This window comes from Saccostrea cucullata, unplaced genomic scaffold (assembly GCF_032062105.1).
Source record: "Saccostrea cucullata isolate Sc308-1 unplaced genomic scaffold, CSIRO_AGI_Scuc_v1 ctg3623, whole genome shotgun sequence".
Taxonomy (NCBI): domain Eukaryota; kingdom Metazoa; phylum Mollusca; class Bivalvia; order Ostreida; family Ostreidae; genus Saccostrea; species Saccostrea cuccullata.
In genome coordinates, this window is record NW_026932618.1 from 18,573 (window position 1) to 31,182 (window position 12,610).

General features: G+C 34.4%; 1 protein-coding gene across 1 annotated transcript; it reads right to left on the minus strand.

Moving 5' to 3' along the window:
• Window positions 1-1,591: 1,591 nt before the first annotated feature.
• LOC134235599 (E3 ubiquitin-protein ligase MARCHF5-like) lies at window positions 1,592-10,582 on the minus strand. Its single transcript, XM_062717737.1, has 3 exons — window positions 10,330-10,582; window positions 3,876-4,039; window positions 1,592-3,583 (listed from the first exon to the last, which is right to left on the minus strand). The coding sequence occupies exons 1-3, from the start codon at window positions 10,580-10,582 to the stop codon at window positions 3,455-3,457; spliced, it is 546 nt and encodes a 181-aa protein (XP_062573721.1). The 3' UTR covers window positions 1,592-3,454.
• Window positions 10,583-12,610: the final 2,028 nt, after the last annotated feature.

Sequence of the window (12,610 nt, forward strand, 5' to 3'; positions counted from 1 at the left end):
ATTAATTTAATAATGAAGTCCATTCTGTCTTTACTTTTAACAGATTTTGTTATGACAATGGCAGTTTAATCGAAAACAAATCAAAGTAATATAAAGGATTATCTACGTTTGATTTGAAAATTATATCCTGTTCATTTTATGTTTACTAAGAAATTCCATGTAAATTATTTATTGATTGCGAATGATGAGAATGCCTCCTGGCATTACATGAGAAATGATCTGCAAGTTTTCACCAACATATGACTGCGTGAGAGAGAGAGAGAGAGAGAGGGCTGTACATGTGTTCTTTGCTTATCTGTATGTTGTAGTTGATCACGTCGGAGTACACATGTAGTCTATGGAATGGTGGAAATAAACAGAAAAACAGATATTTTTGTCTTTTTCTTCGCATTTATGTTCCAGTCTTATTTGCCTACCAGTGAATGAACTCTACCTGCTGAAAATGAGATGAATTTTTTTTTTCATATTAACCACTGGAATTCCACATTGGCTTTGGTGTTCCTGAAAAGAGGAGTTAAAAAAGATTTTTCCTTTATGAATGTGTGAGCATCCACTGTCTTGTGTATAGAGGGATCAGCAAAAAGCAATCAAAATATTACACAGGAATACATGTATATTGGGGGGGGGGGGAACAGCTGGGTCAAAGTGACTCAGATGAGCATTGTGATCCATGGACTTCTTGTTTATAAACAGTACACCTTAGGTGGCATATGATACCCCCATAAGAAAAACTGGTGATTATCAATTACTTCAGATGCACTATGTCTGAAGACTTCAATGAATTATGGACAGATCCAGATGTTTCTTAATCACATACTGAAAGATCCAATCAGAACAAGCTCATACTATAAATAGCGAAATTGCGGTTAAAGTGAACTGTTTTAGTATTGATACAAGAATTTCATGCAATGATCAGGAGTCAATGTTTGATGATTCTAGGTCCAACATTTTTCTAATGACACTGTCCACCAGCCAGCTCTATGTCTGTATCAGTTTTGTTTTCCACTGACCAAATCACCATTGATTCACTTGCAAGCCAGACAGCCTTTATCTTCTACGAGAAAGTAAGACTTCCAGATTGCATCCACAGAAACATCATCCTTGCACATTTTGTTGCGGATGAACTTGCAGCAGCTACAATAACTGGGTCAAATTTTCGAGGTTTAAAGGGAAAAAGAATATTGGTTTGTGGGAATTTGATTTTATTGTTGGACAAGGTTAAGTAGTAATGCATATAAAATATTACATTTCGTGGTGGACATAAATTCATGGGTCTTTCCATACCTCAAAAAACAACAATAATTAACCCCCATGAAAGTTAGTGATTTTACAGTACTTAAGAACTAACCCTGCCTTGTAAAATTTCCTTGAAATACAGACATATGCTTGTGTCATGGCGGGGTTCTACTCAAAATACCTAGGCATGTACATACATGTATAGATCAATTGCTCTTTTGAATTGAAAAATCTCATACCACAATTCAGAAAAAGATCTCATTATAATTTAACTGTTTATTGAAAATAAGCAGATTTCATATAAACATTGATGCAGCATTGTATAGTTAGAGAACTCTATTTGCTGCCAGCTCAACATAGCAATGTCACCTAAGATCCAACTTTTTTAAAAAATCTATCATAACCATTGAATAAGTTATTGCTTGATGTGGCATATAAATCTTGCTATAGATTCAGATATGTAATAAATATACACACTTTTCTGTTTGACATTATGACACGAACCTTAAGAGGACCAACTGAGGTTCCCTGTACTATTCCATCTAATGTAATTGTATTCTGAGATGGTCCATAAATATACCCAGACTGTAAATCCTGACACTTAACATGTGCACGGATGTCAGTGTAGGTTATACCTGGTGTAAAAGTCAAATTTTTCTACTTGACTGTTTTTAAAACACAAAAACCCCAGTTCGCTCTCTTACAATTTACAATGATTACAGTTTTCATTAATTCACACACTTCTTTTGATTACAAGCAAAAGCATGACAAAAATGTCACAAAACTAATGCTTCATGAGCTATGTTTCTATTCCAGAATTTAGACAGAAAATCCTATTGTTAAAATGATAAAACTTTCCTTTGTAACAGCAAAATCACTAAAAATAGTAGCAACTAAGTATCTTTATGTAAGTACTCATCAAACTATATATGAACAAAAGGCAAATTTAAAATTAAATTAATTTTATTATAATGAACATGATACATATGAACTAAATGAGCTAACCTGAGTAATAATGTTCAAAGTGGGGCTATAGAAATGAGGTTTAAGGTGCCCTCCCCCTTTTTTTTACTCTTCTTTGGGTCACACTTAAAGAAACTTTGTGTTATTAAAATCTAACACATCTCAAGTCGACTGTAGCTCTTACATTCTATTCAGTTCCCTTCCCATTGTTTTCCCCTATATGCTTCTCTTGACAGATTATACAAATTAAATAACACATTTTAAAATGGAAAAAAAAAATGGTTAGCCTCCTGGGGAATACAATATTCACCAAGCCAAAAGGTCGAGGTGAATATTGTTCTTAGAGAAAGCCTAAATCATCATATTGACTTCAAAAACAACAATAATTGTAAATTATATGATTCAATAATTATTAGTTATAACAAACCTAGCAAGCAAAGTTTTTTTTTAACCTTTCCATTTTTCTTGACTGTTCACATTTGTGAAAGTCCTTATTAAACACAGCATTACAGAGATGCAAGAATAAGAATAACATAGTCTATTGTATTAATTTGAATTTCTAAAATTAGAATTATAGACCTAAGGAAATTTTTGCTAGATTTATGTCCCAATCAAAAATTAATTAAGACGTGGTTGCCAGTCATGATCAAAAGTGATGCTAGTTTAATTTACAATATTCAGAGTTGTTCACCAATTTAGGCAACATATTATTGTATGTTTTATACATTTGACCTTCATCACTTAGAAAAATTTCAACAAATCTATAAATATACATATGAATTGCCAAATTGTTAGCATTAAACGAGACATTGATATAAGAAGCTAATTACATATTAAGACTTTACTCAGTTTATCCTGAAAATACTGAGAAAATAAAATTATTACAGTATCACTGGTCTGAAAAGTGAATACAAATGAATTAACACAGTTATAAAAATACTGAGAAAATATCAGACAATGGTATCATAATATCACAATGTCACCTATACTTGTCACTTTCTACAGTAACTTTATCAACCAGGTGCAGATTTACAGGACACATCACAGCAGAGTTATCTCCCTTCTGCTCATTCTCTACTGTACGAGATGATCATGTGACCTTGCTATTTGTATCCTGTATAGTTTACAATAAAACTGTTGGGATAAACTTCTAAACACTAGTTAAATGTTTTTCTTTTTGTTTGATTTGTTGTTTTTTTCTGTTGGCAATGTTAGGTCCAGATAAGTCCACGCATACATGTATTACTATCTATAGTCACACAGACGATGCCGTGTTTTCCTCGGTAGGGTAGTCTTTGATAACGCGATTTGCCTGGCGTAGATACTGCTGTTGTTTATAGTAAATCTTCAGTGCTCCTTTAAGTATTGTGAAAGCTACACCACCCTAGAAAAGAAAAATTGATAATTTACTTTTTTTTCATTAATGAATAGTGAAATTTCATGTTGTACTAAAAACAAATTGATTTCAGAGTGTTATGAATGTGCTTAACATATTCTGCCTTTGTTAGTAAATGACATTTGTTTCAACTCTGATACAGCAATGTACTTTAGAAAGAACGTTATAGAAAGAAAATGAAATGTCGATTTTTTTCTTTTTAACTTTTAGAATGTAGAATTCTGGACTGTGTTTCTAATGTTTTACTGGTATCTATTTTTGATTGAGTGTTTCTATCTACCAGTAGCGTGCGCTGGAAGTTGGAGTGGACAGATCCAAGCATGATTTTCCCCATGATGGTGGCAATGGTTGGCATGATGAGGGCGCCACACAACATCCTTGTGGCGGAGATTGGATCTGAGAGTGGTACTGTCTCCGCAGGAACACGCAGATTTCTGGCACCGACTTAAAATAATATCCAATAATTAAAATCTACCCAAAATAACATCCAATAATTAAAATGTACCAAAAATAACATCATTAAATTAAACTTCCTAAAATAAGAACCATTTATTAAAACCCACTACATGTAAAAATAACATAAGTATTTCTTTTTTGTCTATTTTTACCCTACTGAAATTAGGAATGTTAAAAATCATGAAAATAGAGCTAAGATCTTTACATTGTTAAACTAAATCCATGTCTTTAGAAGAACATATGTGCAATTACTTTTCTAAAATAAATGTTCATGACCCACATTAATTAACCTAATCTTGAAAGTGTCTATGATCTCAATGCAAGTTATGGTTATAGTATACATTGTACATGTATTTGCAAATAAAATGGTTTAAAATGTAAAACTTTCCCCTAGTGAGGTATGGGGGGTGATACACACTGTGGTATGAAAGTCCACCAGCTCTCTCTCTCTCATCAGCTGTATATAATAATAACCTAGATAATCTGACCCAAAGTTATCTCAGTAGTCTAGACAAGCCTGTCATCATCAGATGTGTATGACAAAGTCTGTCCTTTATAATATCACAACTATATTATAAGTACTTCATATGTACTTTGTACTTCTCTTGGTACCTATGGCTATAAATTAAATACTGCAGTGCCTATAGTTATAAGTACTGCAGTATGTTACTTGACACTCTGTATCAGTTGATCATAAGTCTAAATCACAGTACTTGTGCTTAATTAAACAAGAGATGTTTGTAAAACACTTATGCCCCCTCCCCCCCAAATAACTGGAATTTTTCTAAGTCCAAGGGACATAACTCTGTCAAAAATGGCCTGATTGTACCCAAAACAGAACTTCACCTAGATATTTTTATGATAAATCTGTAAACTGATTTTCATTTCAGTATGTGAAACCTCTGAAGAAAATGCATGGAAACTGCAAATAATTGGAGTTTTTCCAAGTCCAAGGGGCATAACTCTGTCCAAAATGGTCCGATCATATCCAAACAGAACTTGATCTAGCTATTTTTATAATCTGTATACCAAATGTGCAACTTCTGCCAAGAAAATGAATGGAAACTGCAAATAAATGGAATGTTTCTAAGTTCAAGGGGCATAATTCTGTCCAAAATTGCCCGATCATACCCAAAACACAACTTGATCTAAATATTCTTATGATAAATCTGTATATCAATTTCATTTCAATATGTGCAACTTCTGCAAAGAAAATGAAAGAAAACTGATGGTGGACTCACAGACAGGCCAACAAACAGACAGATTGACAGACAGCAGCAAAGTAATATTCCCTCCCTTCTTCGAAGAGAGGCAAAACAAATCTTGCATGAAAAAGTTAAACTATGAAAGTGAATGGAAGCAAAATCTTCATTTCCACTAAAAACAGAATACTTCAGAATTCCCTAACTCCTGACACATTGTACTTAATATGGTTAATATTTCAGTAGCTTACTAATATGTAGGGGACTGGATCAGGCTACACCAGAAATAATTCATATCTTCTCACACATCTGGGAAATGCAGACTTTTTAAAAGCCCTGTTATTTTTTCTCCGTTTTTCACAAGCTGACTTTTACTGTACTTTAAAAAAAAATGATTACTTTGTAAAGTTTGGAATTTAAAAGAAGGTTAGTGTAGTATGAATATTTACATAAATTACATTATTATAATGGTGACTTGATCCAAGTTTGACAGTATAAGCTCTTCAGAACAAGTTACTGTTATATAGTACTTCTGGTTACAGCTAAATTTATCATATAACCCGGGCCCATATTATAAGCTAAATATCATTAATTAAATTCTAGATTATTGTCATAATTCTTATGGGAAATGTAGGGGGGGGGGGAATATTTTAATTACGTACTGTTAGTAATACATTATCAAACAGTTTCTGAGAGTGATATGGATTTCGTACAAACAGAATGTAGTGCTTTTGGAAATGATTGCCAGAAATCAACAGTAAAATTGGGTGATAAGAGTTGGGTATATATAGAAGTGATGCTGAATTTATCCATTACAGAACAAATAACTGCACGGCCTCACTGCTAGCGAATGAGCTGATCCCTTCAGAATCTCCTGATATTTGTCTTAGTCAGTCAGACCAATCATTAACAATAAATCAACAGATTAAGATGTTCAGTGGTGCACTTAAGCACCTTAGTATTGTGTTCCTCCTCAGTCCCCCTTGAACTGGAATCAAAGAATGTCTAACACCCTTAATTCAGCTGCATGCACCAACAGAATCTGTACCATGCTGGGTCGAGGAAAACCTCTTTACAAAATTAAAATTCCTTCTCAAAATAGCTAAACAAAGTGGATAGGAAGATGATTTCTGATTATCTAAGCATGATTCCCATTGTTTACTTTAGACTGATTCTGCACTTTCTAATTTTTCTTTGTTGCAGCTGATCAAACTCTACTTAGAACACTGAATTCCAGACAAGCCCAGCTGCTGAGCTAGGATTACCTCCCTTTGACATGCTATCACAGAGCAGTGAGCAAAAAATAGCATCCTAGCTAAGCTTAAGCACAGTCACTGCTTACATGACATGTGATTATGAAACATTTTAAAATCAAACTTTTTATAATACTTTATTGGAAAATTGAGGTCAATTGGATAAAATACACTTGTATATGGCAATTATTGTAATTAAAACAATATACATATACACAGTCCTGCTCTGTAATTTCATATTACTCTATATTCAAACTTATCACTAACTGCATGTGTAGTCAGTTTACTTCACACCTTAAAATTATTGATACCCATAAAATTCAGTGCAAATCAAATGAAATCAATACTACTGCAGCTGCCAACTAACATTAAGTTTATTGCACAGATGCACTAAGTAGCAATCTGACATTACACTTCATCAATGGGTACTTTTTTTTACTAAGATAAGGTCTGGATTCCCAATTCTAGGATATACCAGGTTGTACATGAATTTGTGACCTTGACCTTTGAGTGACTTCCCGGCAGTAAATTAAGCAGACTGTTACCTTTAATTCATAAGACTTGCTTGATGTATCACTGAGAAACGCTCCCTGTCTGGAGACTAAGAGACATAATATCTGAATTTCCCTCTATAAGGAATTAACTGAGAGATAAGTAAATGGCCTGCTTGTACTGCCCTCTGGGGGATGATAATTCTGCAGCACCTCTTATCTATCTCTGATCTGTGAACAATCTCCTGTCACATGCCACTGAAAACTATACCCTCTTGAAGTCTACATATCTTTAGCTCTGACAATGCCATGATTTGGTTTCTTACAAACACTAAAACTCCTATTTGCATTGTCCAATCTTTTTTCATTAATAGGTATCAATTTGGTGAGTTTAGTGTGTTTTTCTAATATAACCTATATAATGTTGAAAAGAAGGTAGCAGCAACTTTCGTTTTAAATACAGTTAAACTTGCTTTCATAGAACTTTCTTATAAGGAAGCCTCAGTAATAGGAAAACATTAGATGAATCCCATAGAATTTTCCTTATATGGATATAAAAATAGATCTCCCAATGACTTCCTTATAACCATGTTTTACATAAGATGGTACTGGATACCATCATTTTTATCTCTTGACTTTGACCTAACAGTTCAACTTGCATTTTAGAAACTTCAACCTTTGCTATAAGCTGCTAACCCTTGGTATATATGTGTCACAAACATATTTTTTGTTTATAAAGGGTAGGCAGCTGAGGGTGGGGTGGGTGATCAGGTTTATGATTGCTCCCAAAGTCACCCCTGTTCTGACGGCATCATTTAATTCCTGTTTGTCAGGTAAGCTATTCAAATTACCGGTACAAAATATCTCTAAGTAACTGCTAGACAATATATGGCAATTCATCACAATTGATCTATCATTTAGTAAACTTCTTTGACTAAAATGACTGTGGTAATGTTTTCTTACTACAATATACCTTTTACAGTTTCCTTGTCATTTTTTTCAGATAAGGAGAATATTTAACCCAGGTATTATTCTTAACAATTCTTCTGTATAACATTTAACTACACTTTGTAATCTAAGTTGTAACTCTGCTCTTGATTACTTGATCAATCTATTAATCAATTGTTCTTGGATTAAAAATGAATATTGTATGAACTGCATGTATATCACTCTGAGTCCTCTAGATGCTCTTTTCCTATTGTTTCTGTCAGATGATGATAAAGAGTTTTACAGACTTTCATTTAATCACCCCGACACTGGGAGAGCTGACTATGGCCAGGGTAAGGATGATGAAAATGTTCGTGTCACATTCTGAAGGTCACAGCAGATCAATGAACCTCAGAAGAAGAATATTGATGTCTGAAGCCCAGGGTCGTAACAGACAGCATTCTGTGAATGAAACCTAATAGAAAGGCTTCATTCAATGTACCCTCACTTTTATACTGCACTGAACACACAAATTGATTTATTCATATTGACTACAATATCAGATACAAAAGACTCTCCTTTCAGAATTCTAATGTAGAGACTGTATATGTTAAATGATATGACTTTATTTTTAATGTTTACTGGTGGTATAGAAAAATATATCAATAGCATGAAATTTCTCCTGAGAATACAACACAGAATGGAATGAATGAGAACCATGCTTGAAATGCAATAAAAAAACATTTTAACAATAACATGTACATCTACTGAACTATCTATTTAAGTAGATTACTATGCAGTATCTCCTCAGTTTTAAATACTTTTTGTCACAGATAGAATTCAAACTGATGCATCACAAATAAAAGTTGCTATAAATAATAGTTAACTTACAGTAAATAGTAATGTCAAAGGTCACAGTAAAGGTCAAGGTAAAAAAATTGTCTAATTCTGAACAATATATATCAGGTAAAACAATGATGCTTTAATAGCTCTTACCTACATGCATCAGCAGAGGAAGTTTGACAAAATACTTAGAATAGTTTCTTTGAAACACAAATTCAAGATAATAAAGGTCAAGGTCATAACCTTTGTTGAATAGTTCTTACCAATATGTATCAGTATGTGAAGTATTAAAATAACTCAAAGACATTTTTTCTGAAACTGAAGTGTGATGGGTGGAGAGATAAATAGATGGAAAGATGAAAAGACAGAAGACCAAATGGATGATAGACAGACATGACTCTGTCCTAGTCTTATTAAAAATAGGTCTTTAGTTTAATGATATGAACTGAAATTCTGAGGAAGGTGCCAGTAGACATGATGTAGGGGATGGTCAGTTAAATGTAGGTAAAACACTTCAGTTATATACAAAGCATAAATGGAGAGCATGTTACAATACACTCCCAGAAATGTTCACAGACAATAAAAACACCCAATGGAATTTGGAACTCAAACTCTTATTCTAAGGAGTGGGTATTCCAAAAATCAATTTATAGCGATTTGCCTACGTGTAATAACTAGTCAACTAAGGGCCTCCTCAGCCTTTATTAATTTCCCTAGTGAAGAAAACAAAATAATTAGGTGTCAAAGTGCCGTTTGTGGTTAAGACTATAGCTGCAGTGTTTTATGGGACTGCAGTGGTAGCACTGGGGATAGTATCATTAAGTTATACTGAAACAGACACTAAGTGGTAAATATACACCTACACCCACAAATGTACATCTCTATACCTAACAGGTACCAGTAATGAAAAATACAAAAGAGAATGACCATGGCTATCTATTTAACACAAGTCTACAGGTAACAACATATACGGGTATCAGTCCAACATGTAAACAAATCTAAATGTAACAGTCCTACATGTATCCAACACTACAGGAAACAGTCGGAGGCCTAACTAACAAACTAACCTAGGTACCAGACCTACCCATCTATAGATCTACAGGCTTACATGTAATCATATCTACAGGTACAGACAACATCAAAAGATCTACAGGTTTAAACAATCCTACAGGTAAAATATCTACTGGTAACCACACCTACACCTAACCACTTTTACATGTAATAGTCATATAATTATGTAACCACTCTGACAGGTAACAGTCCTACAGGACATATTACATAACACATAACTTACCACTGGATAAGATGATGGTCACATGACTTACCACTAGATAAGATGATGGTCACATGACTTACCACTAGATAAGACGGTGGACATATTTCTTACCACTAGATAAGATGGTGGTCAGATGGCGGTCACACGACTTACTACTAGATAAGATGGTGGTCAGATGGCGGTCACATGACTTACCACTAGATAAGATGGTGGTCACGACTTACCACTAGATAAGATGGTGGTCACATGACTTACCACTAGATAAGATGGTGGTCACATGACTTACCACTAGATAAGATGTTCTGTAGGAAGGGGATTTTGGCCACATGCTTCCTCCACAGTCTGAGAACGTAGTCCTCCCAGCGACACATCTTACCCAGGATAAGCACCACGGGGATGATGGGAAGGCAGATCAATAAAAAGATTGGATCCACTCCCTCCATTACATTTAGACCCTCCTTGTGACCCAAAACCTGCAAAACACGAATGTATATTTTGAAGAGAACATAATTAAATATAATACAATGTACAGACAACATTTTGAGAGCAATCAAAAAAATAAATGTGTAGCATTGAAGACAAGGGTCAAATAACTGGCCAAATGTCATCACCCTGTCCTACAATTACTCCATAACATTCAAGGAGAACATTTACTCAGTTCCTTATCAAGAGTCAATAAGTTTTTTCCTTTCTTTATTTAATGCTGGGGAAAGGGGAATGGGGAGGGGGAATCCAACACCAGATACTCCTTAGATAACATCTAAATTTTACGATCAATACATGTATTCTATGATCTGTAGTCATTATCATGAAATGACATGTTGAACCTTAAGCCACATGGATGACATGTAATGGCTGATGGCCTTGATGCTTTGTTTGTGTTGATTTGGGGATCATAAACATTTTCAGAATTCCAGTCAGACTGATTTGATAGTGGCCACAAAAGGCCCTAATAATCCCCTACAATAGCTGGACAAATACGCCTGATTTGTAATACAATCAGGGATCTTTTCTACTAGCCAGCCATCTTGCCAGTGTAAGCTTATGAATCCCTTATCCCGTGAGCAACTGAAAGATATCAGGAATCTCTTCTGGATGAGCCACTGTCTTTACAAACAATAGTATCTGCATTTTGATCAGTGAGAATCAATACTGTTTAACATATCTGACACTAATTACTGCCCTACCTCCTAATCCATAATTAGATGTCACAACTTGTTAAAAAATTGGGACCAAAAATTACTATCAGTCCTTATATAGAATTCATCAGAAACATCAAAAACATGACTTTACCACATTTACACAACACTCCCCAAATCCCACCTCACCCCCTAATCAAAATACAACCTTCATAAACACAAATGTCAAAATCAAAAAAATAACCTATGCTTTATAGAGGTCCATGGGTCACAATGCTCACCTGATTATACATGTATAAAGGTCCCTCTGTTTTTCATCGGTGAACTCTTTTTCCTGTACATTCTTAATCAAGTAAAATATGGACCACATGTTATGACCCAACTCTGAATGGACCAGTGGTTCTATTATGTAAAATTACCGCTATATAAATTTTAAAAAAAATACCATGACTCTTTCAACAATGGTGGTGACAGACAATTGACAAATGTTGCTCAGAAAAGCTTACTTGTGCCTTCAGCTAAAAACAAGAGGCCCATGGGCCACATCGCTCACCAGAGAAGCTTTGACCATTCCATTCTTTACCAGTTTTCACCCTTGTAATACATATTGTTATACCCTTATAATACATATTGTTATACCCTTATAAATAGCCTTCTATATATTTATTATTAATAAAAAGTCCAACAAAAGAAATGTTTATTACATTGGTCTAACAATATCACTGTTGACTGGCCTGCCGGTCCAACATAAGAATTGTTAGACCGCAATGTCACTGCTACGTCACAAGTAATTGATAATCGTTCAATATCGGCAACACAGAAATATCCAAAGTTAAGAGCTGCAAGAGTTGTTGCAACCAGCAAGGTAAGGAAGGAAGGAAGAGTATGTTTTGTAATAAATAATATTTGTGATAAAATAAAAATATAATTAATTTTGTTCTTTCTCAGCTATTGTTATTATACTTACTGTCAGATTAAGCCATAATATTCCATATAAAGTAATTGATAATATAGTGTGTATTGATAATATCTTAAGTGAGCAGTGAAGGGTATAACAAAACAGTTACAGACAGGGATTCGGGCAACATATGATTTGTTGGACCTGAAGGTGAAAATGTTGCCCATGGCCTGCGGCCTCGGGCAGCATTTTCACCTTCAAGTCCAACAAATCATATGTTGCCCTCATACCCAGTCCATAACTGTATATTGTGACCTCACCCTACCCCACTGCTCATAATTAAGACAATTTGAAATATACACTACCCCAAGATGCTTCCACATAAGTTTCAGCTTTTCTGGCCCAGTGGTTCTTGAGAGGAAGATTTTCAAAGATTTTTCCTATATATTTCTATGTAAAACTTTGATTCCCCATTGTGGCCCCACCCTACCCCCAGGGGTCATGATTATTTAGAATCTACACTATCCCAG